Source organism: Ctenopharyngodon idella, chromosome 16, assembly GCF_019924925.1.
Source record: "Ctenopharyngodon idella isolate HZGC_01 chromosome 16, HZGC01, whole genome shotgun sequence".
In the NCBI taxonomy this organism is placed as follows: domain Eukaryota; kingdom Metazoa; phylum Chordata; class Actinopteri; order Cypriniformes; family Xenocyprididae; genus Ctenopharyngodon; species Ctenopharyngodon idella.
Window position 1 is genome coordinate 18,876,089 of NC_067235.1, and position 24,409 is coordinate 18,900,497.

General features: G+C 39.3%; 1 protein-coding gene across 2 annotated transcripts in view; it reads right to left on the reverse strand.

Moving 5' to 3' along the window:
• Positions 1–24,409, reverse strand: part of rspo2 (R-spondin 2) — a 61,094-nt gene that overhangs the window by 15,339 nt on the left and 21,346 nt on the right. For both annotated transcript variants that reach the window (XM_051865499.1, XM_051865500.1), the window contains exons 2-4: positions 20,069–20,257; positions 8,866–9,009; positions 8,183–8,371 (exon numbers count right to left, since the gene is read on the reverse strand). In XM_051865499.1, the coding sequence (XP_051721459.1) occupies positions 8,183–8,371; positions 8,866–9,009; positions 20,069–20,257 (522 nt within the window). The remainder of the gene's footprint in view (positions 1–8,182; positions 8,372–8,865; positions 9,010–20,068; positions 20,258–24,409) is intronic.

Below are 24,409 nucleotides of genomic sequence, written 5' to 3' on the forward strand. Positions count from 1 at the left end.
ATATAAAAATCGTAAGTTATCACTTAATCAGTAAGATGTAAAATCAGAGTTCAAGTTGGTTTAGGTCAGTTAAAAATAGACAGCATTGATTTCAGATTAAACAATGATTAAAAAGTAATTTCTTGCAATCAGGCACCTTTAGAAAAGCCAACCGAAAATCCGGGAAAATGCAATCAGTGGACTAAGATATCAGTATCTCGAATGACTTCTTATGAATAATTCAATAAGAAGTTCAAGAAGATCATTAAGAATCAATAACTATTGACAAACAACATTTACTGTTGACCTCAGTCCAGATGTCCAATCTCAGATGCCTCATCTTCAGTCAGGCTTTAAATGGATATTTATGTTTTGCAGACACTTTTATCCAATTCGACCTACAAGCGAGAAACAAGTGAGCGATTAATCATACAGAGTCAATAACATTAGCAGTGCCGCAATACAAACTTTAAAAGAAGATCAAAAGGGTACAAATGGACGTAGCGGGAGAATATATGGGAGCTGTTGTGTGAATGCAGAAAAGCGTGTTGGCCGTGAAACAGCGGCCCCCTGCTCCCATGTCAGTCCTGCGGAGTCAGCTAATTAAAGAAAGATTAGTCCACTGGCACACCAGTCACAACAGACCTGGGCGCAAGGCACGGATAATCACCCAACACGGCAGCCAATTAGTGAGCTCCACTTGCCCTGGGAAAGCAGCGCGCGCTGCGCTCCTGCTCTATCCAATGATAGCCCGCAATATTACCCAGACGTAATACACCATTTATCATTCCTGAATTTCAACACCGAGTCAGGATCTCATCGGGAGTCGTCATCTGCGGATCACTTTCTCCTGCGAGAGGCCCAAGTTTTAGTGGGAAGCGCAAGGCAGCCTGACAGTTATTAAATAAATAAGTGCAAACACACACTCTCGGCAGCGGTGGCAAGAGGCGTCCGCTATTTGTTTTGGAGGGGCGCTCGGCACAGGGCGAGTGTAAAAGACTCACATAAGAAGTGAATTAGTTGTCTGTGGAAGCTCGCATCTGTAGCTGGAATGTTTGACACTCAAAAGACGTTCAAATATGGATTTGGATTTTGGTTTTCCAAACTAAACACAGGCCCCGAGTCAGATCATAGAGCGTAATTAAAATGCTCGGAGGACAAGGTTATCCTGCCAAGCCCCCGAATTCAGTCCGCTAACTAACCATAAACACACCAGTGCCACACAAATCCGCGCACACATTAAAACGAAACTCCGCCAGTGTTTTCTCTGTGGCACAGAGGGGCATGCCTTGCTGCGGGTCTCATCCTGCTTCCCTCAATAACAGATTAAAGGCAATTACTCCTCTGTGGGCATCACTTTACCATAGTCTCCATCTGGCTCCCAGACTGGACTGACAAGCAGAGGATTGGGGGGTGGGGGGTGGGGGGTGTAGAGCTCAATCCTCATCCGAAGACGGGAAAGCAAATAGCGCCTCTGCAGCCACTGATCTCCCCACAACTTCTAAAGGGAGTATTAGATGCAAGATTCAAGAGAGCTTTATTGTCACACCAGCAATATACAGATATAAGTATACAGAGGGGGTGAAATACTGTTTCTTTAAGGCCCTGTGGGGCAACATTTAAACTGACACAACATAAAGAGACGAAGTGCAAATATCAATACAACAAGTGAAATTAAAAGGATAGTTCACCCAAAACCTGAGCACAAAAGCACAAATGATATGTATGAGCACAAAAGATAATATTTTGAAGAATGTTTCAGCTTTTTTGTCCATACATTAGGGGCTTTCACACTGGGTAGTTCTAGGAACTAGCCACCAGGGTGGTTCCCGAGAACTAATAGTTCCCCTAGGGCCGTTTTCCTGGTTGCATTTGCACCACAAGTAGGAACTATGAAGTGAGGTAAGCTGCGCTTGTTGTTTTGACTTTTATTGTGACGGCGCTGAGAACACCAGAGCCTGAGCACACAGCGCTCACATTCTGCACCTTCATTAGTTTACGATTTGTTTAACAGCCTGTCTAATATGTCATTAGATAGAACTGTTATACAAAGAAAGAAAACAGTATATGAAAAAGTATTAGCGTTTGCCGTGTGGTTGATGTCCAATGTCACTAGCTAAACAAAAATACATAATCATATTTCGCTTGGTCCTCTCAAAGTTTTGCTAGATTTTCTCCTTAACTCGAGAGGTCCATCTATCATTGTTTTCCATTTTCGTAGAGTTAGTTTGTGGAGTAAATATATAGGCTGTAAACTGTGTGTGTACACAGCTTTTCTTAAAATGGCGGGTGCCAGTGTTTCGCATGCGTTCGCTAATGAACATACACTTACATCACTGATAGTTCCTATAGTGCTGGTTTAGACCCTACTCTGAAGTAGGAGCTAATTTAGTTCCCCCCAAAAGGAGTTCCTAGAACTAAAATCGTTCCTAGTTCCTGCAGCACGAACATGGCAAAATCCGGGTACTTCCGCCAATAGTTCAAGGAACTATGACAAGGTTCCTATAGTGCGAAAGCCCCTATTAAAGGTCAGTGGGGTCCAAAATAGGGATCTGCACAGGATCGCAAATTCCTGCAGGTACAGATCTACATTGATTTGTTTTAGTCCCATTTCAGTATGATTCTGTCTCAAGCTATCTTTTCCAATTCCCACACTGTCACATATAACCGAAAAACATGTCCAACCCTGTGCCTGTAAAACACTTATTTTTGTTAATCGACAAATAGACAGTAACATCAAATAAATTTGAGTAACTTTTATTTTATTTTTAGATATTTTTGTGGGAGTCCAACAAGTCATTTTTTTCTCCCGCTTCCTCTGCACACATCAGTATCTTCCCTCCAGCACCTGCATTCAGCAATTCAAAACTTGTCCCACAGACCTCTAGTACATAACAATATTGGACCTGATTGACTTTCAATGGTAAAGAGAAAAAACACAGAGACATTTTTCAAAATATCTTCCTTTGTGTTCCACAGAAGAAAAAAGTCATACAGGTTTGGGCTGGACAGGTTTACAGTACATCCAACTTCAAGTTCGAATGGCAATTATCTGTGGCCTGTTTGCTAGCTCAATTCAAATCAAATGTATTAATTTTATTTGAATTTTAAAGGCATTCTCAATTAAATTCTGAATAGCGTACAACTCTTGCAAGAAGCCAAAGTGTCTAAATGTTACATTTAAGAGTGAGAAAGGATCATGAGCAACCCAAGAAGGACAAGAAACTGTCGCAGATATCAGGGCATATAGGAAAAACTGTATGTTTCTCCTATTTCAAAAATGGGAAATCAATTGCACCATGCAAGGCTCTTTGGCCCTGAGCTATAGAATCTAGAAACCACAGAAAATCGTTACGAGAAGTTGAGCATGCATATCATTGCACTATGGAGTCTTACTTGTTCCTGAAGTAAAATTTTTTCCCGAAAGTGCCACTCATAAGTGGAACAGACATGGTTATGCATGTACCAATATGCCATTCAATACACCATTTCTAGCTGTCTGAGAATCTGAAAGCTGCTTTGCTACGAACAGAAAAATTATCCAATAAGTCTCAATGTCGTGTTTGTGTCTGAACCTCAGCCACACCAAATACAATGTTAGGGAATTACTACTTGGATTAGGGAGATGATTGGAGGCAATAACAGTCTGAGTTGTTTACACAACATTTAATACAATTGACATTAAGCAACCTGCAGCTTGTTGGTTGGAGAAAGGCAGAGGGCTAACTACCTTTGAGCCAAACCTTTGCTCCAGGAAGGAAGGAAAATCTATCCACAGAACAACAGTTCTACTGACAGACGCTCCCTGCTGGAATATCACTCTACAGAGCACTTTCATGACAGAATTGTCTTAGCATTGCTCTCTCTCTCTCTAGTGTGGCTGGTCAGTCAGTTGATTTGATGACAGGGGCTTGGTAAGGTGAAAGCTGGAGCTCAGCAGGCATTTCATTTTCGCGAACAGCCGGGCGACTATTAATAAATTGTGTTTACAGCCCACTCTATACACCACCCTTAGGAGTCCCGTCACGCTGCCAGAAAGAGGCCGTCTAGCCTGCTGGGAGAGCGTCGGCCCAGCAACCGACTCCCAGATCCTAAATATAAAAGTGAACGATGGTGATATTCAACAATAGTCAGCAAAAGGTTAACTCAAAGTTCATTTGATCTGATTCATTCAAACCAATAACGTGTGAGCTTGAGAGTTTTTTTTTCTTAAGTGATTCATTGAAAGAACCATTTTATAAGAGTCATTTGTTTGTGAAATTGACTACACCATATCTGTAATGTTTTGCCCTAACATTATTTAATGAATTAGGTATCATACATTAACAATGAATTTTTCACAGCATTTAAATAAAAATAAAAAAAAACATATACTTCATAAAATAGTTTCACTTTATTTCAATAGTCTACTTTAGACAGTATACTAACTATAAGTAACTTTGCAATTACATGTCAACTAACTCTCATGTCAACAATATTAGTAAATTGTTAGGGTTAGTAGAATAAGTTGGCATGTATATGCAAAGTTACTTTGGCCGCATTTACTCTTGATGCCAAATTGCGATTTGTTGACTATATCCGATTTTTTTGATGACTTACATCATCTTTTAAAATTGACCCATATCCGATATCTGCATTTACACTCTCCACTTGGCGAAACAACCCTAAGTAGACGTACTGACCCATAAAAGCATAGGCCAAAAAGGAAGTAAAAACAGCACAATTTGCAATGGACGCAGACGAAATGATAAAGAAAGCTTTTGTTTTCCGCACCATTTTTAAATTTCAGCAAAACACTGGGTTGAGCCTTCGTCCTTCATTGCGCCATTGAAAAGAGTCATGTGATCGCGATTGGTGTCCATCAGATTCATTTCCACATATGAATAAGGCCTGAAACCGATCTAAGAATATCAAAATCCATGTGCTAACCCCCAATCTAAAGTAATTGTAAATATCTACAGAAAAAAGGGCGTACTACTTACTGTTGCACTGGTGCATGTGAGTGGTTTAAACGACTGGTGTCCAGATGTTTTCATCTTTTCTTAAGTCGCTTGTGCGTCAAGTTCAAGACAGGGTCCGTATATGACGTCCAGTGACATTTAAGCTCACAGAAACGGAAGCTGGATGATCAGATAAACAATGCCAGAAATATATTCACATGTAGAATTCCTCTGATGTTATTTACCTTCTCATATTTCCTGCCTTTGTCTAATCCATAGCAATCTGCAAAGTCTGCTGTTACGTAATCTTATACCTATTTCCACAGGCGGGTATCTAGTATCTATAATGTTATGTGCATTATGGTAACAGGGTCGTATTCTAGCACACTCCCCCACAGTCACCTTTTGCCTCATTTTTCTTCTTATGCAGAGTAATTTGCCCGGCAGCAGGGCATACATAAACTTACACATGTGTACATGTTTATAGTCTGGCTGTAATCCTATTTATGTCTCACAAAGTAATTTGTTATATTGCAGAGCAAAGCTGTCGTATTAGGTAGCATTCAGGGACTTATTCACAAAGTCCTTGGAATCCAGTGTAATGTAAGAGGTCAGTCGGGGGCTATGTTATCCTGGCCTCTCGTTTAATGAAGACTCTAGACCAAGCGGCCGTATCTTTATCCAGAGGCTTTGGCTACTTTCTGGTCACCTGTGCACAATATTTTCTCTGCCGTACCTGCACTAGGATGCAAGACAATGACCATAAAAGCGTTATTTCTATAGAACATCGCAGAATATCTAAAGGGCCTATTTACACCTGGTCACTTCATGTGTTTTTACAGCTATCCGATTTGTTAAAACTGTTCAGTTTACACTTGGCCACATAAATGTGACTATGCAAAATGAATATAAATCCATTCTTCAATTCCTGCACTATATGCAAATTTAACGGGCTGTATTTTATTTATCATCAGCTAATTTCAAGATCATAGACTGCAATGAAGATAATGAAGATAATTGTGTGTTGAGCTTCAGGATGCGACGGCAAACTTTCAGTTTCACTCAGCTACTCATCTGCAGCGGGCCACATCTGAGTATCCCATAGAGTATCAATATTTCTCTAGTAGATCTCCTGAACATCAGTTCTAGTGCACTACCTTAAATACAACATACAGCAAGATCAGTGTAGTCAGATTCACAAACAAATGGCTCTTATGAATTGGTTATTTTCAGTGGCGCAACTGCTTCTTTTTAATGAATTAAAAACGTACAGATTGATCGGTGTAGTCTGACTCACTAACAAATAACTTTTATTAATGAGTTCTTTTTAGTGAATCAAATACATAATGCATGACCAGTGTAGCTCAATTCACAGACAAATTATTCTTATGAGCTAGTGCTTTTTAATTAATCAAAAACAATTTTTTTTAATTGGTTCTGTACAGCATGCCCAGAGTAGTCTGATTCCCAAACTAATGACTCTTAAGATCTTAAAGAAGTTATTTTAATGAATTGATCAAAAATACTTTACTGCTTTGAATCAGTCTGACAAATCCTTCATTGAACTGAACTGATCATAGTGGTTACTTCATAAACATCTGACTCACTTTCTGAACTGTAAGTGATTTCTGTTCAAAATAAAATATTGTGTCAGCATCATTAATGACTGACTGTCCATGTGACAACTTGCTTTTAAACATTTCTTGGTTAAGTTCAAATGCTATATAAGTATTTCCACACAGTTATAGTCCATCTCAGAGGTACACTCTGTTAGTGACTCATACTGACCATATTACCATGTAAGACTTTTCCATAGGATTACATGGATGTTGGTTTCTAAATGTAACAAAGGAGCGCCTCCACTGCACGTTCAATTAAGACTTTAACAATGGCTCCTAATTACTGACCTCAGACGAAATAATTGAGACCAGGAACCATGCGTCACAATGCCAGTTTTTAATTAAAGATGACTATAAAATACTTTTGGAAAAGGTCAGGAGGAGCTGAATTAGGGAGGGAAAAATTCCTGTGGAGAGGGCCAATGTAGGGTACAGAAGGAAGACATGCCAGAAAATCACTATTTCCAACCTTCGCTCTGCACCTTACAACCACTGAAAGGGGAAAAGAGCCATGTGACATGTCAGAAATATATTTACTCAATCAGCACGTCTCTAAAGCAGCTGTCAGAGTGCATTCGTACAAAAGTAGACAATTTTTTATTTCTTCCAAATGATTTAAATGAAGACGAATGGATTCAACTTTAGCGATACGCTTCTCAAAACGAATAGCTCATGGAGCAAAATTCAGTGGCTGTGACCTGATACTAAGGTGGACGTTATGGAAATTTAGATACAGTAAGAGACTGAGGTACCTAAATAAACAATGGAACAGTTCAGCTTTGTATTGCCTCAGGTCTCTGGGTTGACAATTAACCTTTCCATAATCAGTCAAAAACTTTCTCAATGTGAAAGTGTTGTCCTTTACTGACCTCCAAAATTGAAATTACATGTGTACTCATTGTGACAGTATCATAAGTCAGTGACCGCAAAAGATTTAAGTTTGTTCAGGTGAGCAGAATGAAAAAAAGCTGCGAGAAAACGTCTCGATTAATTATCATCGTGAGTTTTCCTGATAAGCCCTCCTGAATACGGCAATTATTTCCACGAGTAAACTTGGCCCATCTCTTCTAAAACTAAACACTTTATAAAATATGTTTCCTTGGCTCTATTTACTCAAAAAATATTTTCCCTCCGATTTGACTTCTCGTTTTAGTGGTAAAATACATGCACCACCTACCGCAAATAACTCTCTTATAGAGAAAGGAAACAGAGTACCATTGAGGAAACCTGCACTTCATACTTTAAGGAATTCCACTGGGAGGAGAGGAGAATAAGTGAGTGAACACATACGCTCTCAAGAAAAGAGAGAGAAAAAAAACCTAAGGCGAGCTGGCTAAAGTGAGCATGGAAAAATACTAATAAATCATGAATGAAAATGCCAGTCGACACTGAAAACCCAAATCGAGGGGTTGAGGTTGGGCGGCTGACTTTTCAATCCGAAAATGCAGAGCTCAAGATTAAACAGGTGAGATGCAGTCAAAAAAGCCACAGTTATATTTCCTTCTTCGAGCGGAGGTTTGGAAATCTAATGAAATTGATGATTTGCAAAAGGAATTAATAATTTGTATCTTAAACAAGGGCTTGTATTCAAGGCATGAGCAGACCTAGATCCACATATGCTGATCCAATCACAAACACACTCACCTCTCCTGCAATGTCGCATAGCCATTTTGCATCTCCTGGACTCTGCGATGGTTGGACATGGTATTGTGTCCTTTGGTGGTTTCTTCACAATATGCCGTGTTCGGGTTTCCAGACCCCACTTGAAACCACAGGTTTTGTTTCTTCTGGTGCAGGTCCCCCACTCACTCCACTGGCCCACCTCACAACCCTCTATTGGGTGAAAGAAAACTATTATTTAGAGAACTAAATGAAAACCAATAATAATTGCTATGAAGGTTTTGATATGATAAGATACAGTGCAGTAATATTATACCTAATGCATAATATATTTATTTAGAGAAGTTTTAGGTTACAAAAAAAATCTGATTTTTGTGGAATCAAGAACTGGATATTAGAGAAAGACAATATTTGTAAAAATCCAGCTCAAAATTGTAGCAGTGTTTGTGGAATTTAGTAGCTTGTTCTAGCTGGTCTTTATCTAGCACAAGATAATCATTTTCTGATTGACCAGCCACTATGTCCCAGAAGCCAGCTTGACCACCTTGAATTGGTTTGAACAGCTGGTTTCATGCTGGTCTAATGCTAATGACCATCTTGGAACAGCTAATGAGCATCTCAGTGTAGTTACAAACCAGTAATGTTCCAGAACAGCTACCAGATTTATCTGGATTTTCCAGTAGGCTTGTATAAAATGATTTACTTACCTCCACACTCCATGCTGTCCTCCAGCGGAGCAAAGCCCTCCGGACACTTTTCGAAGCAATGGCCCTTGTGCAAGTAAAAACCAGGCTTGCACTTTGTGCAGAAGTCTTTGCTAAAGCAGGCCTCACAGTTATCTATCCTACACCCTGTGAAGAAACAAGAAAGATAGACGTCAGTTGGGACAGCAGACAAAACCTCCTCATCTGGAGCAGACTGAAGGGTGGGGGAGGGGATCGACGTGAGAGAGGGATTATGGGTTGGGAAAAAGGCATTTTGATGCCTTGTGAAGCTTTTCTCTTCAGGGGAGTGAGATATTCCAGTGTAACTTCCACTGATATGCATGTTGAGCCAGGGAGTGTGGGGTGTGAGAGTTTTTAGGGCTGCATAGTACTCCAAAGATGTGACGACATCCAGAATGAGAAACTACCTCACCATGACCCCTTCACAGAAGAAAGGAAAGCAGAACATCTCAGCATCCAAAAGTCCAGAGCTAGAAGAAAAGTTTGGCTCTCATTCGCTCTCTTGACTGAGCAAGTGGCAGCACAATTTATTAGCATAAAATCATTATCAGCAAGTTTAAACAAGAACTTAGAATAAAATCATTTTTAGCAAAAAATCTTAGTTAATTTTCAGCAAGAACTGAGCATAAAATCATTAAGCATAAAATCTGAGTAAAGTTTAAAGAAGAATTTAAAGGGATAGTTCACCCAAAAATGCATTATCCCATAATTTACTCACCCTCAAGCCAGGTGTATATGACTTTCTTCTTTCAGCCAAACATAATCGGAGTTATATTAAAAAATGTATAAACTATAATCACTGGCTCCCGGGAACTGAAGTACACAAGTTGAGTTCCAGCCGAAGAGTGAACTCTGACCTGACGCATGACGTATTGACGAACACGGAAGCACAGAGGATAAAGAAAAACAAAACACTGGTCACAAATTAGAAGTCCTAAATGAAAATGTTTAAAGAGCCCTATTCCACGAGAGGCCTCTACTGTCACCTAAGCTTACGCTACTCCTCCGTCATACGCCGGGTCAGAGTTCACTCTTCGGCTGGAACTCGACTTGCGTACGGCCGTTAGCCAGTAAGCCAGTAATTATAGTTTATAAAGTTAGAAATATGGATATTTTTCTTACAAAAATGCACCGCTTAACTTCAGAAGGCCTATATTAAGCCCCAGAAGCAGTATGGTTTACCTTTATGATGGATGGATGGATGGATGCAATTCAAAATGTAAGTTACTATTCACTCCCATTATAAAGCTTGGAAGAGCCAGGATATTTTTTAATATAAATCCAATTGGGTTTGGCTGAAAGAAGAAAGTCATATACACCTAGGATGGCTTGAGGGTAAGTAAATTATGGGATCATTTTCATTTTTGGGTGAACTAACCCTTTGACATAGTCATTACACCAATTATAAATAAGAACTCACCATAAATTCATATGTATCATAAAATTGTAACCAAATTTTTGCAGGAGCTTAGCATAAAATCATTATCCGGATCAAATTTTCATCAAGACCTTAGCATACAACCATTATTAGCATAAAATCTTGAAAGGTCGTAGTCTAGTCTAAGTGAAATAATCTAGTCTGGCACATGATGAAGTTCTCCTGTGTTAACATCAGTGTTGGGTGGAAGCAAAAGAGGGGTCAAGACACTCTGTGAAGGAGGCAATACCGCCGCACCGATCCTCCCACGCCCCACCTTGCCACAGCATATCAAGGGCAGCGTGCCAGCATGTCATCAAGCTGTGACTCTGCAAATAGCATGTCAGGCTGAGCAAAATTACATGAGCCACACCAACAGGGCGATGCGCTGGCCTGGATAATTAAAAAGAGCCACTGGGAGCTGTCTAATTTATGGCACTTCTTAAAAGCTTCTTCAGAGGCCCAATTGCCAGATAGGCAATGGATCTCAGATTACAGCTATCCACAAACATGTGAAGCTGGTTGCTGGTTCCACTCAGGTATGTTAAGGCACCTGTTTTTGGATCTTTAGTGGAAGGTTTATAACTTCTACCAATCTACAGGTAAGCATGCATTTAATAAAAAGTTTGTAAGAGAAAATCTGGCACATTACAAAGAGATAAGGCTTGGGCTTTAATCTCTGACCTCTCTGGGTTTCGTGAAGGTTCTCACCATCACACCCCCCTAATTAGACCATCTCCAGTAAACCAGCCTGTCTCCTCGGCTACATTCTTTCCCAACAAATGAGTCCTTCCCCTTCTCCCTTTGAACCCCTGAAGCCCCCGCCCACTTTTCCTGATCTCTCACGCTTTCTTTATCCAGTCCAAACAATCTCATGCAGAGAAAATAACACACACATACACACTGTACTCCAACAACCATAATCACCATCATTATCACTCCCAGGTCAATGACTGTGATACAGAATTTTTTGACCTTTTGAAACTTTTAAGACCTGTATGTAATAAATTGAGGTTGTAATTTATTGTGAATATAGGCATGGCAAGTGCGCTGCATGTCAAGCAACACTCCTTTAGCCTAATTACATGCACAATAGGTTTGACTTTCATACTTTATTGCTTAATTATAGTAGAGAGATGACAGGAAATCATGGAAGAAATTATGCAGGGATCAGTAAGAAGTTTTTTAGCTGGCCCAGTTCTGATATTTTGCCCTGCCAACATTTCACTGGCACCACCACAAAACATTTTTTATTATTATAATTAATTTTTAAATTTTTTAATTAATTATTCCTTAAAACGTTTTCATTCATAATTTCTTTCTTTACTAATTACAAAAAGCCAGCAGGCCATCCTTATTGTTGAATCCTATTACGGGAGCCAACTTGTGGTGCCCGTATGAGCACCCATGATCAATGTGTTCACAAACTGCTAAACCATAGTTTGCAACAAATGTAATACACACTGAACTGATGTGACACACAGATTAAAGAGACGAGCCGAGTTGGCTTGTAGCTTTGCTGCAGGGCAAGAATGTAAACCACGCTATTCAAAAAGAAAATAAGGACAAAAAAAGTACATCTTCATCATGTCGTTGTTTTTAACACCCTTGTCTTTACATCAGCCAAGACACCAGGGCAGAACTGCATCTTTTGTTTGATAAACATGTGCTCTGGCTGGTCAAGTTACGCTGTGCTGTAGAGATCTTGGCGCAGAGTCTCAGAAGAAGAAGGCCACACAGATGGATCTACTCGCTTTTGTTCCCAAAGTAATCAGAGCTCTGGGAGTCTCTGTGTCCCTACATGTACAATCTATGACAGGGAGCAACAGCTAATAAATGAGCTTTGTAACAGAAAAGCCGCCTCTGTCCTCGGTCTGATATATTGCAGCCATAGGGAGGCTGTCATCACCTTTAGGATCGCTTACTTCAACAGGGAATTGAGGACGAAAAGAAAAAAGAGCAACTATTGGCACACGACTCAGACAGTGACTGGACTGACTTGACATGAAATGTCATTTGTCATTCATGATCATCTGCAGATGCTGCAATATCAAAAATCACTGTGTTGGAATATCAGTTAGAAATTAGTAACGCTATCTTTGTATCTGAATAAGGTGAGCTTGGGTTAAGAAGCCTCATATTGAATGAATAGTCTGACCATCAGTTAGAAGGTCATCTAGGGTCTCAAACAACTAAACTACTAGTAAGAGATTATCCTTAAATCCAGCCTGCAACATTGGTGCCACTTTTGAAGGCCTAGATGATAAGAGGGGGCTAACATGACATAATTAGATCACTTGTTCTTCTACAGACATGGGAATAAGGACAAGCGGTGGGAATCTGATGAAAGCCCAATGCAAGAGGGACAAAAAAAAAAAAAGCCTAAACAGAACATTAGAGGAAATTGCCTACTCCGCTGCAAACTGTTGCTTGAGATTTATGTTTGTCCTTTTTTTCCACTTGGCTTTCAATGTGGTTTTCAAGTCAAGTGCATGTTGAGTTGAATCATCAAGCTTTAGGGGTGATCTAATCCTGAAAGACTTGTGGCAGGAATGCCTCTCTGCTGTGGTCTGGATGAAACAGAAAAAAAACAATAAAGCAAATTATACTGTGGACATTCAAACCAGCGTCATATTCAAGCGGCTGCGAACCACGTTGGCCAGGGCTGTTGAAAGTTTACTTCATTTTTAAGCAATTAAACATGTAATGTTTAGTAACTTCGTTTTCAAATAAAAATCTACTTTCTATATGACAGCGCCTTGTAAACAAGGGGTAAATTTGGTAGCCGGTCATGAGGTTACAGCAACCATTGCATAGTATTCGGCAGCCATCTGCGGTGCAAAAGGGATGCCCATGCTTGGGAAGTGCTAAATCCGGCCACATTTTTCCATTTCTCCTACCCAGAGAGCTTTGCTGAAAGAGTCTGTCCCATATGACCTGCTTTTTTTTTTGGTGAACATATTATGCGGTTGACTTTCTCACACCCAACAATGTCATCTTGCTGTGACAGTGGGTGCACCAGACCAAGCCCTCTGGGTTTTCTTTAGGCCCTTGCAGCATCTATCTGCATTATCCTCAAGCAGCTTCCTGCAAGAGAGGACTGTTGATGTTTTGTCCATACATACAAAAGTATTTGGATACTTAAAAGATAAGTTTGCAGATGTTCAACCAGTTTTGTATTGCTACAATGTTGATAGTTATTATGAACAATGTGTACTCTATCTCCATGCTACCTGCACCCAGATAACCCTATTTATTTGTCAGCAAAAGTCTGCTGGATGACGCAAAATGTCATTTTGAGTCATCCAACAGACTTTTGACAGCTCCAAGGCTTTTATTAAAATTACAGATCGAACTTCCGCATATTTGTATTCTCACCCACGGACAATCGGATAGTCAGAGAGGTGGTGCCAAAATCAAAAGTGCATTATGGGAGTTGAAGTCTTTGGCAAAAGAGAACGCCACAACCCATTTTCTCTGTTTTCTCTAGTCATGAAGCACAAATTCAACTTTTTGTGTTTCTAATGCACAGACAGCCAAGTTTTTTTAAAAGCTCATCAAACCAAGTGACATTAGTAGATCTAAAGCAAAAGATATGCTGTTATATCTACACTATATAACAATACTCAAATAATGAGTAAATACATTAAGTAAATAATTTAAATATAAAGAACATTCTCGTTGTCAAACGTTAGTGGTTAAAGGGTTAATTCACTCAAAAATGAAAATTCTGTCATTAATTACTTACCCTCATTTCGTTCCAAACCCGTAAGACCTTCGTTCATCTTCGGAGCACAAATTAAGATATTTTTGATGGCCTCCAATAGACTGCAATGTTATTACCACTTTTAAGGCCCCGAAAGGTAGTAAATACATTATTAAAATAGTCCATGTGACTACAGTGGTTCAACCTTGATGTTATGAAGCGACGAGAATATTTTTTGTGTGCAAAAAACAAACAAAAATAACAACTTTATTCAACAATTTCTCCTACGCTGTTCACATTAAGGTTGAACCACTGTAGTCACGTTGACTATTTTAACGATGTCTTTGCTACTTCTCTGGACCTTGAATGTGGTAATTTTGTTGCTTTTTTTGGGAGATAATTCTCTCGGATTTCATAAAAAATATCTTAATTTGTATTCCAAAGCTGAACGAAGGTCTTGTGAGTTTGGAACGACATGAGGGTGAGTTATTAATGACAGAATTTTCATTTTTGGGTGAACTAACACTTTAGAGGTCCAGTTGGCTGGAAAGTCATTCTAAAATTGGCTGAGAAAAAGTCTAACATCAATTGTTTGCAGATATCGCTTGGTTTTGATGTTTTGTTATTTAATGCAACAAGAGTCATTCATTTTAAGTTTGGTCCATTTTAAGTGTAGGCCACTATAATAATAACAAAAATAACAACTATTAGAGTGTCCTTAAATGTATATTCAATTCAACTGGGGCCATCTAAAATCTCAAATGATCATTCAGACCTGTAAAACTGGCTGAAGGTTAGGTATGCCGCTTACACTGTCAGGCAAATCGAGCTCTTTGGTGTGAGAGTAAGACAGAGGGGCCAACAGTAACTGTTCTTTTGCAAGTCCCAAATGACATCACTTTAATTGCAACAACTCGTTCTTTTCCAGAGGGTACAGGACTCATTACCTCATTGGAAGGACATATTGTGGAATTGTGTTGATTCTTTAACTATTGGGTATCACTTCAGGCAACGGTCGTTTCGTGTGGCTGAGGTCCACATCTGTCCCACTGGATTATCAAAACTACCCGTAAAACTCAGAAGCTTAAGAAGGTTTCGAACAGACTTACCCAAATGCCTGTATTCGCCCATTTAAAATAGTGACAAAGTGGGAATAATTGCAACAACAGTACAATAGGAACAGATTTTACAACACCAGTGACGATAAAACATAATATAAAATTAGATGAAACAATTATCCTTGACATGAGGGCTCTCATGTGACACATATACTAGTCCTGGATGAGCTGTGATACTTGAACTACACGTCCAGGATATTGGCAATCAGAAAGCTCTAACAAGGGTTTCCATATGAGTAAAGAGATGACAGGGTACTTTACATACGGACAGTACAGAAGGTCATCTGGGGCCAATATCTTTCATTCAGTGGAAGGCTGCTTATGGGCTATCAATCATGTCAAAGTATTTCATAAAGTCATGAAGTCAGCATTAATACTCAGCCATGTCACTGTGAAGTCACATGTCCCTAAAAGAGATGTATCAGTAAGCTGATAAATACCTTGAGGGCTGCTGTAAATAAAGATTATGACTGAAACTAGTCTCACTGCTTGCATGTTATACCCTAATTCTCCTTTTCATGCATTTATATACTTGCGTATCCGTGAGAAAGAGGGTTTGGGGGGGTTTCCTTGTGGTGACATTGAAAGACTTAAAATGTAAAGGGAGAAAAGGAGGGTTCAAGATGGATGAGGAAGAGGGCTTCCACTTGACAACCTGTGGAAAAACTGATGGTACCAGCACACTAGTTCTCTCTGCATTCTGAATCTCTTTTCCAGCGTTTATCTCTCCTTCATCCTCCCCACAATCTCTTTTTATCTGGTTAGCTTAAGTGGTAGGGTGCAGCAGTGTTTGGGAGCAACTAGCCAAAAGCAGAAAGGCTACTAATTTATGTCATATTTTATCACGCACACAGTCTAACAATCTTGTGAGATCAGGTAATAATTAAACACGCTCACCAAGTATGTTTCTCTCAAATAATTCTATGACTCATCACTCAGATGAGTTTCTGGAACTCGGCGCACTGTATTTTACATGTTCGTTGTTGCGCAAACAGCTAAACAGTTACATCCAGCTTTCTGTTACAGTTTTCGAATCAGTTATATAAATTAAGTTTTGTTAGTCGTGTTTATTGTAAATTTGAGTGTATTAATACACTAGGTGTGATGCTGTTACCCTAATTAATATCCTAATGATATTTTTGTGGCAGGTAATTTTAGCATTTAAAGGGATAGTTCACACAAAAATAAAAATGTCATAATTTAGTCAAACTCATGTAGTTCCAAACCTTTATGAGTTTCTTCTGCAGAACAGTGTGGTTTTACTATTCTTTATATATTATTATGGAATTTATTAATAATTAGAATTAATCATAATTCTTCTTTTTTTTTTTTCGATTTTATTATTTTATTTTGATTTCAGTTTTAATCATTTTAGTACTTCAACTTAAACCTATTTATTTAGGCAACATTTCTCATTTTTTAAAACTATTCAGGCTATATTTATATTTTAATTTCAGCTTCATTTCAATTGATTTTTAAAAGTTTTAGTTAGCGATAACACAGCTGTGGAACACAAAGATAAATTTGTTGATGAATGCTAGCGTTCAAATAACACTGGACCCCATGACTTTCATTGTGTGGACAAAAAAAAGACAACTTTCAAAGTATCTTCCTTTGTATTATACAGAAGAAATTCAGGTAGGTTTGCATTGATATAAGGGTGAGTAAATGATAGAATTTTCATTTTTGGGTGAACTATCCCTTTAAGCCAATTATACAATCTCCCTTCTACACATTTGTGATGGATGGGTCACGCATAGGATGCTCGCCAGAGGTTCAGTGTGGATTTCAAAAGTGCTCGACCCCACCCCACGGCTCCAGCGGAAGAGTCTGCACTGATGTAGTGCAAACCTGTCTCCTCTTTGCCTTTGTTTTCGCTCAGGCCCGGCGATTCTGCAAAGCATTCTTAACCGAGATAGGATCACACACACACACTCAAGGTCTAATGATAAGCAGCTGCTGCTTAAGTGATTTCAGAGCATGTTTTTTAAAAACACGATCAACTCCAATGTAATCCACCATTTCAGGCTCTTAGAAGAACGTACTGTAGTTGTGCTGAAAACCCGGACAAGAGAGAACACGGAGGGACTCTGAACGGCTGCCGTGTGTTCGAAATTGTTCCCAGTGACCCGACGATTAGTTCTCCGACTAACCCTGATAGAACATCCCATTATGACCGACAGACATGAAGAGCTTAGCGAAGATGACAGAAAAAGCATAACTTAAGGAGGAGGGTCAAATGCGAAGCTGGATTACAAAGTCATGACTGAAACAGCGATTACATCAAAGTAGGCTTTGCGCGGAGATTTGATGCTACGTGACAATGTGAGGTTTTGTTCTGGGAGAAGTTCTCCATGAAAGGAATCCAGATTAACTGGCCACATATCAGTATCATTTAAAATCAAAATTCAACCAGGACAACGAATGGTTGGAGGACACAGTCTCAGAAAACAACGTGTCTTTGTCCCTTCTCCACAACTTAAGAACTTATGAAATTTAGGTGCAATGACTTTGATTACTAGTTTAGAAACTCTATAAAGCCAAGGAGCCTCAATTGGTACATCCAGTTTATGGTAAATGAGACGTTTTAGGCGTTTCCCCTCCTTTTCTTTTGATAAAATTGGCAGATATAGCTGTATCGAGTTTGCTGAGTGAGAAGGGACATGTTTTTATACAGGGGTGTCTGTACTGCATCTGGGTTTATTAGCATTGTAGGTCCTGACACACTCCTCTGAGGTTTCAAATCTGTCTGTCAGGAGTTTGGCTCGAACAATCCAAAGAGTTAGAGTTTTGTTTTCACATGAAGTACAAAGCCAACACCTCAGGCTTTTCACTTAACCTCAAAAGGTCCGGAGTGTCTCAGGCCTGGCGCAAATGTTAAAATAAGGTTATAAAATACAGGGCATGGAAAGGGGGGGGATACAAAATTCCAGTAGGATTATTATATTGCTCTTTGCAGACAAATATAAGAATTTATATTTGGGATGGGTGACATCCAACATCTGACCAGTCAATTAGATCCTTTTAAGGAATCCCATCACAGACACCACATTTTAATGCAGTAGGTCAAGTAAAAAACTCATCTCGAGACCCTTGCAAAAACACATCTTACGTAAACGCACCCTAGAAAATGTGTCAAATCAGGTCAAACCGAAAACTCAAGTCAATACTGCATTCAGTGTATAAAAAATATTGAAAAAAGACGGTTGCCTAAATAACTAGTTGACTTTGGAAATACACTATATTGCCAAAAGTATTGGGACACCCCTCCAAATCATTGAATTCAGGTGTTCCAATCACTTCCATGGCCACAGGTGTATAAAATCAAGCACCTAGGCATGCAGACTGCTTCTACAAACATTTGTGAAAGAATGGGTCGCTCTCAGGAGCTCAGTGAATTCAAGCATGGTACCGTGATAGGTTGCCACCTGTGCAACAAATCCATTCGTGAAATTTCCTCACTACTAAATATTCCACGGTCAACTGTTAATGGTATCATAACAAAGTGGAAGCAATTGGGAACAACAGCAACTCAGCCACAAAGTGGTAGGCCACGTAAAATCACAGAGCGGGGTCAGCGCATGCTGAGGCGCACAGTGCGCAGAAGTCACCAACTTTCTGCAACTTTCAGTCAAAAGCTACAGACCTCCAAACTTTGTGTGGCCTTCAGATTAGCTCAAGAACAGAGCGTAGAGAGCTTCATGGAATGGGTTTCCATGGCCGAGCAGCTGCATCCAAGCCTTCACCAAGTGCAATGCAAAGCGTCGGATGCAGTGGTGTAAAGCATGCCGCCACTGGACTCTAGAGCAGTGGAGACATGTTCTCTGGAGTGGCGAATCACGCTTCTCTGTCTGGCAATCTGATGGACAAGTCTGGGTTTGCCGGTTGCCAGGAGAACAGAACTTGCCTGACTGCATTGTGCCAAGTGTAAAGTTTGGTGGAGGGGGGATTATGGTGTGGGGTTGTTTTACAGGGGTTGGGCTTGGCCCCTTAGTTCCAGTGAAAGAAACTCTTAATGCTTCAGCATACTAAGACATTTTGGACAATTTCATGCTCCCAATTTTGTGGGAACAGTTTGGGGATGGCCCCTTCCTGTTCCAATATGACTGCGCACCAGTGCATAAAGCAAGGTCCATAAAGACATGGATGAGTGAGTTTGGTGCGGAGGAACTTGATTGGCCTGCACAGAGTCCTGACCTCAACCCGATAGAACACCTTTGGGATGAATTAGAGCGAAGACTGCGAGCCAGGTCTTCTCGTCCAATATCAGTGCCTAACCTCACAATTGCGCTTCTAGAAAAAAGGTAAAAAATTCCCATAAACACACTCTTAAACCTTGTGGAAAGCCTTCCCAGAAGAGTTGAGGCTGTTATAGCTGCAAAGGGTGGGCCAACTCCATATTAAACCCTACGGATTGAGAATGGGATGTCATTAAAGTTCACGTGCACGTAAACGCAGGCATCCCAAAACTTTTGGCAATATAGTGTATGTAGTTTGGCATATCCCTATTTGTTTCATACACTGAATGCAATATAAAAGTTTGATCGGTTTTGATTGTAGTTAAGGAACTACAGTATATGATCTTAGTATGTCAGACAGCACTTAAACATATAATAGCACTTAAACATATAATAGCACATGAAAAATGCTGGAAAAAGTGTCTCCACAAATCACAACACTTGCCAAATCGACAGTTGGATTTGTCAGTTCACTCACCACGAAATTACAATATACAAGCGTTTTGTATCAAATACAAGGCCGAATTACTTTACTTTGAGTATTTACAGTATGTGACATGATAAATATATTCTTTACAGAGCTAAGCTTATGCTCAAATCCATGCTAAAGCGGCATGTATGTGCTTTAGCATTCACAGACCTGTGCTACAAATAGGCAGTGTGTGTGTATGCGTGTATATGTGAGTTAGGAAGTGTAGGATCTTACTGGAGCACATGTTGATCTCTGTCCCACGCATGCCGTAGTAGCCTGACGGACAGGCGTGGAGACACTCGCCGTACTGCCTCATCCTCTCCCTCCTCAGGAACAGGAAGAGCTTGGGCTGGCAGTTCATACACCCGTTGTCCTTTGAACACACCGAGCAGCCTTTACAAATGGGATAAGCTCCATAGCTAGCTGCAATAAAGCAAGACACAAAACAGACATGTTTACCAGCTAATAACAGCAAATAATGTTAAAGTGACATCTTGACAAGGGTTGCCAACAATCTCCATTTCTTTATAGCACATGCCACTTGAGATTTCAGTAAACCATTGATGATAAGTGACAATTGATCACAAAGTAAAAAACAAAAACAAAATTATACCTTTATAAACCCTTGCATGCAATTTGTTTTCCATTCTAATATGCGATAGTTCATGGCAATTGTATGCAAATGTATACTGAATAGTAAATCAATTTAAATGCAATACATACAGAAGCTTCCCCAAGCGTTTTAATGTGAGACTCTAAAATACGGGACAAATTGCATCCCATATGGATCGAATATGGAATGCGAGATTGTTTGCTTAAATACAGGACAGCAACCATAATCTTGACCTACATGAATGCAGAATGTACTGTAAGTAGCAAGACAAAAGCATTTTTAACAAAAACAACTTACTGTACACTTACACTTACTGAGGTTAAGTGCCTTGCTCAAGGGAGCATGGTGGTAGTTCATGACTCCTTTTTTGCAATCAAACCAGCAACGTGAAGTTGTAACCGCTTCACCACAGAGCAAGCTAACTACAAAGTGCTCTGCTGAATGGTAAACGTGTGCTGCTATAGAACTGTCTAAGACATTTTCATTGACACATAAAACTTTCATTGACTAAAGAAACTGTCATTACCATGACACTAGTGAGGCCTGACGTTTTCGCAGCACAGTGATTTGATTCAAAGCTCAACTCCTGTATGTAGAGTTCAGACAGCCGCTGAAAGCCCAAAACCGCATTGACTCCGAGAAGGATCATGTTGCTGGTAGAAGACAAAGGAGCCAGTAACGACCATACCGTTTCACAATAAAGGTCTCTTAATGTAAGCTCCTTAGCGTCCTCTTTACAGGAAAATGTCCTTGGGCGCACACAATAGCTGCAAACCAGAGACATTGCTATTGATTGGAGCCAAGTTTTAAATATCACAAACCAAGATAGAGTAACAGTCCGAAGTGGACGACCCACCACAATGCTTTATAAAATATCATGCATTTCGCTGACCTTTTTCCCATTCCCTTTTTCCCTCATCTTTTCTCAGTCTGAATACATATTGGTGCATCAGAGTTACAGTTAAAAAGATAAATAAATAATTATAATATTTATTTTATCGTTCTCATACTCCTCAATCTGTTCCCTAAATGAGCCATTTCTTGTCAATATCTTTGCGCACCAAAAAATTTGCTCACTAGAAATACCCAGAATGTACCTTAAAACCAGTGAGCATTAGGTCACTGTATTTGCTTACTGCAAATGTTGTCATGTTTATGTTAATGTTTAGTTGAACAAGGCCCAAAATTGTATTCAAAATATACTAGGGGGCAGAATAAGACAACCTTAGTCTTTAATCTAGATTTCTAATTTTCAAATTTGATAAAGGACTTAAAATTTTAAGAAAAAATGCTTGACTACTTGAGATCAGAGCCTTTAATAGGTGACAAGAGACATACAGGAACCAGATTTTATACAATATACAACAATCACTACTTATTTATCTGTTGTAGTGGAGGCAGTTCTTCCAAAAAATCAGTGATGTTGAATTATAAAAATACATTTGTAACCATCACAACATTTGTTATCTATATGCTATACATGTGCTATACACATTCAAATTTACATTGTAAAAATGCAATGTTGCCAATCAACTTGTCTGCAACAAAAAGCCCTAGAACTGATTAGGAATATTTATAGCATTTTTTTTGGTTTTTATCATGCTGTTTTCATGGTAACCAAAAATAGACAGCATTATTGTGTAGCTTGTTTCATGCCATGTGACCTCTGTGTTTTTGTGACAAGGAAATGATCTGGACACATTTTTTCCCCAACCACACATAAAGACATATGGTATACAGTTTGAACATGTTTATAGAAACCTGACATTCACCGTAAATTGGTAAAAATCTCCCCGACTCAACCCACACATTTCAGACCTGATTGCGATCGTAGTGCAGAGAACAGGCGGAAACCAGGACTGGCGTGAGGTTGGAACTTCAAAAAGCCGAAAACTATCAGAGTGTTTCCCTTATTGAATTTCGTTAATTGAGGGTGGTATGGCAATATCACAAACCGTTTCCCCTGTTCCTTAATCATAGGGGTGTTATTCCTTTTATCCCACTGTCAGAGCTGTTTCAGCGAAACCTTGCGGCAGTTAAATGATTTCTTTAACTGCTGCTGTCAACATGAGCTTGAACAACAAGATTGACCATGAACAATCACATCAGCGCATCGATTGCCCTGCATGATCATGCCGTTTCCCTCATCGCCTTGTGTTTGGTAGGGTTTTGCTTGTTATCAATTGTACGGCATGCCATTCAGACCTGTATTGATGGGACGTGCTCTCACTGGCCTAGTAATTATAAATGGAAAGAGTAAAGGAGACGGCACAGCTGACATTTTTTGCCTCATTCAAGATTTTTGGAACAGCAGCATGTCTGAGGACGGCTTTCCCAGCTCTGACCACAGGCATGTCAAAAAGGAGGCTGGGATCTGGTGCGTCTAGGGCAAGGGTGTCCAAGAGCCACCCTAGAGGGCCCAGTGCTTCCACATTTTACGGAAATCTTTTCACCGCCAGCTGATTTATACCTGGAGCTATGACTGGAGGCTTCCATTCTGCATCGTATTTTCATCGATTCATCAAGGGGATTAAATTCAAGCTCTAAACCAGAAAATTTGATGGCTTTCCAATATCACTGTCAAATCAGGCCTTAAAGAGACACTGGGACCCAAGAGGGGAAACAAGCAAGAAAAAGTGCCCAGTGGGAGCTCATTCATTTTCTGCATTCAACTGTACTTATACTTAAACTCAAGCTAAAAATCAAAGTTATGTCATAGCCATCATGTGGCATTTATGCATCTTATTTGCACAGAAATCTGCTCGAACTGTTTGAATGATAAGACGGCATCCGAGAAAAACCGAATGAGCCAAGTGGCTTTCATATGTAAACAACATCTCTGGCTATGTTTTTAAGTCTCTCTAGAACGCTAATTATCTAAGTGTGTCGGTCTGGCAGAATTTGGAGTTCTATGTAAATTACAGTGGGATAAGCCTAATTTGGCTGCTAAGAGTGTTTTTTGTTCCAAGAATCATACCAGCGTGAGCTTTAAACTTTACCATAAGTCTGTCATGTTAACCTGCCGGAGTGTAACTTATGCTGGCAAGCGACTGTTTCAGAACTAAAACTATGATTTTTTTTTTTTTTTTTTTTTAAAGAGAGAGGAACACATTTCTTGTTTTAACTTGACAAAAATCCACCCCTAAACCCAGAGTAAATTTTAAATAAACATTTGTTCTGACTTCGATTTGATTGCACTAGAGTTGAGCATAAACAAAATAATTTATCAGGCTTTACATTCAAATTCTCAAGATTTTATCCATGTTTCAATTTGTGCACATTACCAATTAAAAGAAAGGATAATACCCCTTCAGGAAATGAACACAAACAGATGTTCACAGCAAGGAACAAAAGTCATACAGGTTTTAAACAATTAGAGCAAATGACAGAACTGTAATATTTAGATGAACTATCCCTTTAAGTAGACTGTTAATATCTGTTAGGTTTGCACATTAGTGGCAGAACATATAATTAATTTTTAATTTAATTAATAATTAAAAATTATTGTGTAAATGAACAAATGATCATCACAAGTGAAGGCGCATTAAAGCACATTTTCAAAAATATACTTCAAGTAAGAAAAAAAAAATCACAACTGGGGAAGAAAACAACAACAGTTAGGCTAACTTACTTTTCTGAAATGGATGCATGCAATTATGAATAATAATGCTGAAATCCAAACTCTGCAGCATGAACTTTCCTCATTTAAATTGTGCATTGTCTGCTTCTTTTTCATGTGGATAATCTGAGATGGCCTCTGTAACACATTAGGTATTACAATAGATCATTAAATTTCATAATCCATACAATGATGCAAACCCATGTTCAGCACATTATTCCAAAGAAAAAAGAAAAAAAAACTGTTTTTGTAATATTTTCTTAAAAGTAATAAGAGGCTCAGTTCAGCAAATGCACGTTGACTTCAATGTGTCCCTGCTACTTTGAAACGGTTCCAATGGCCC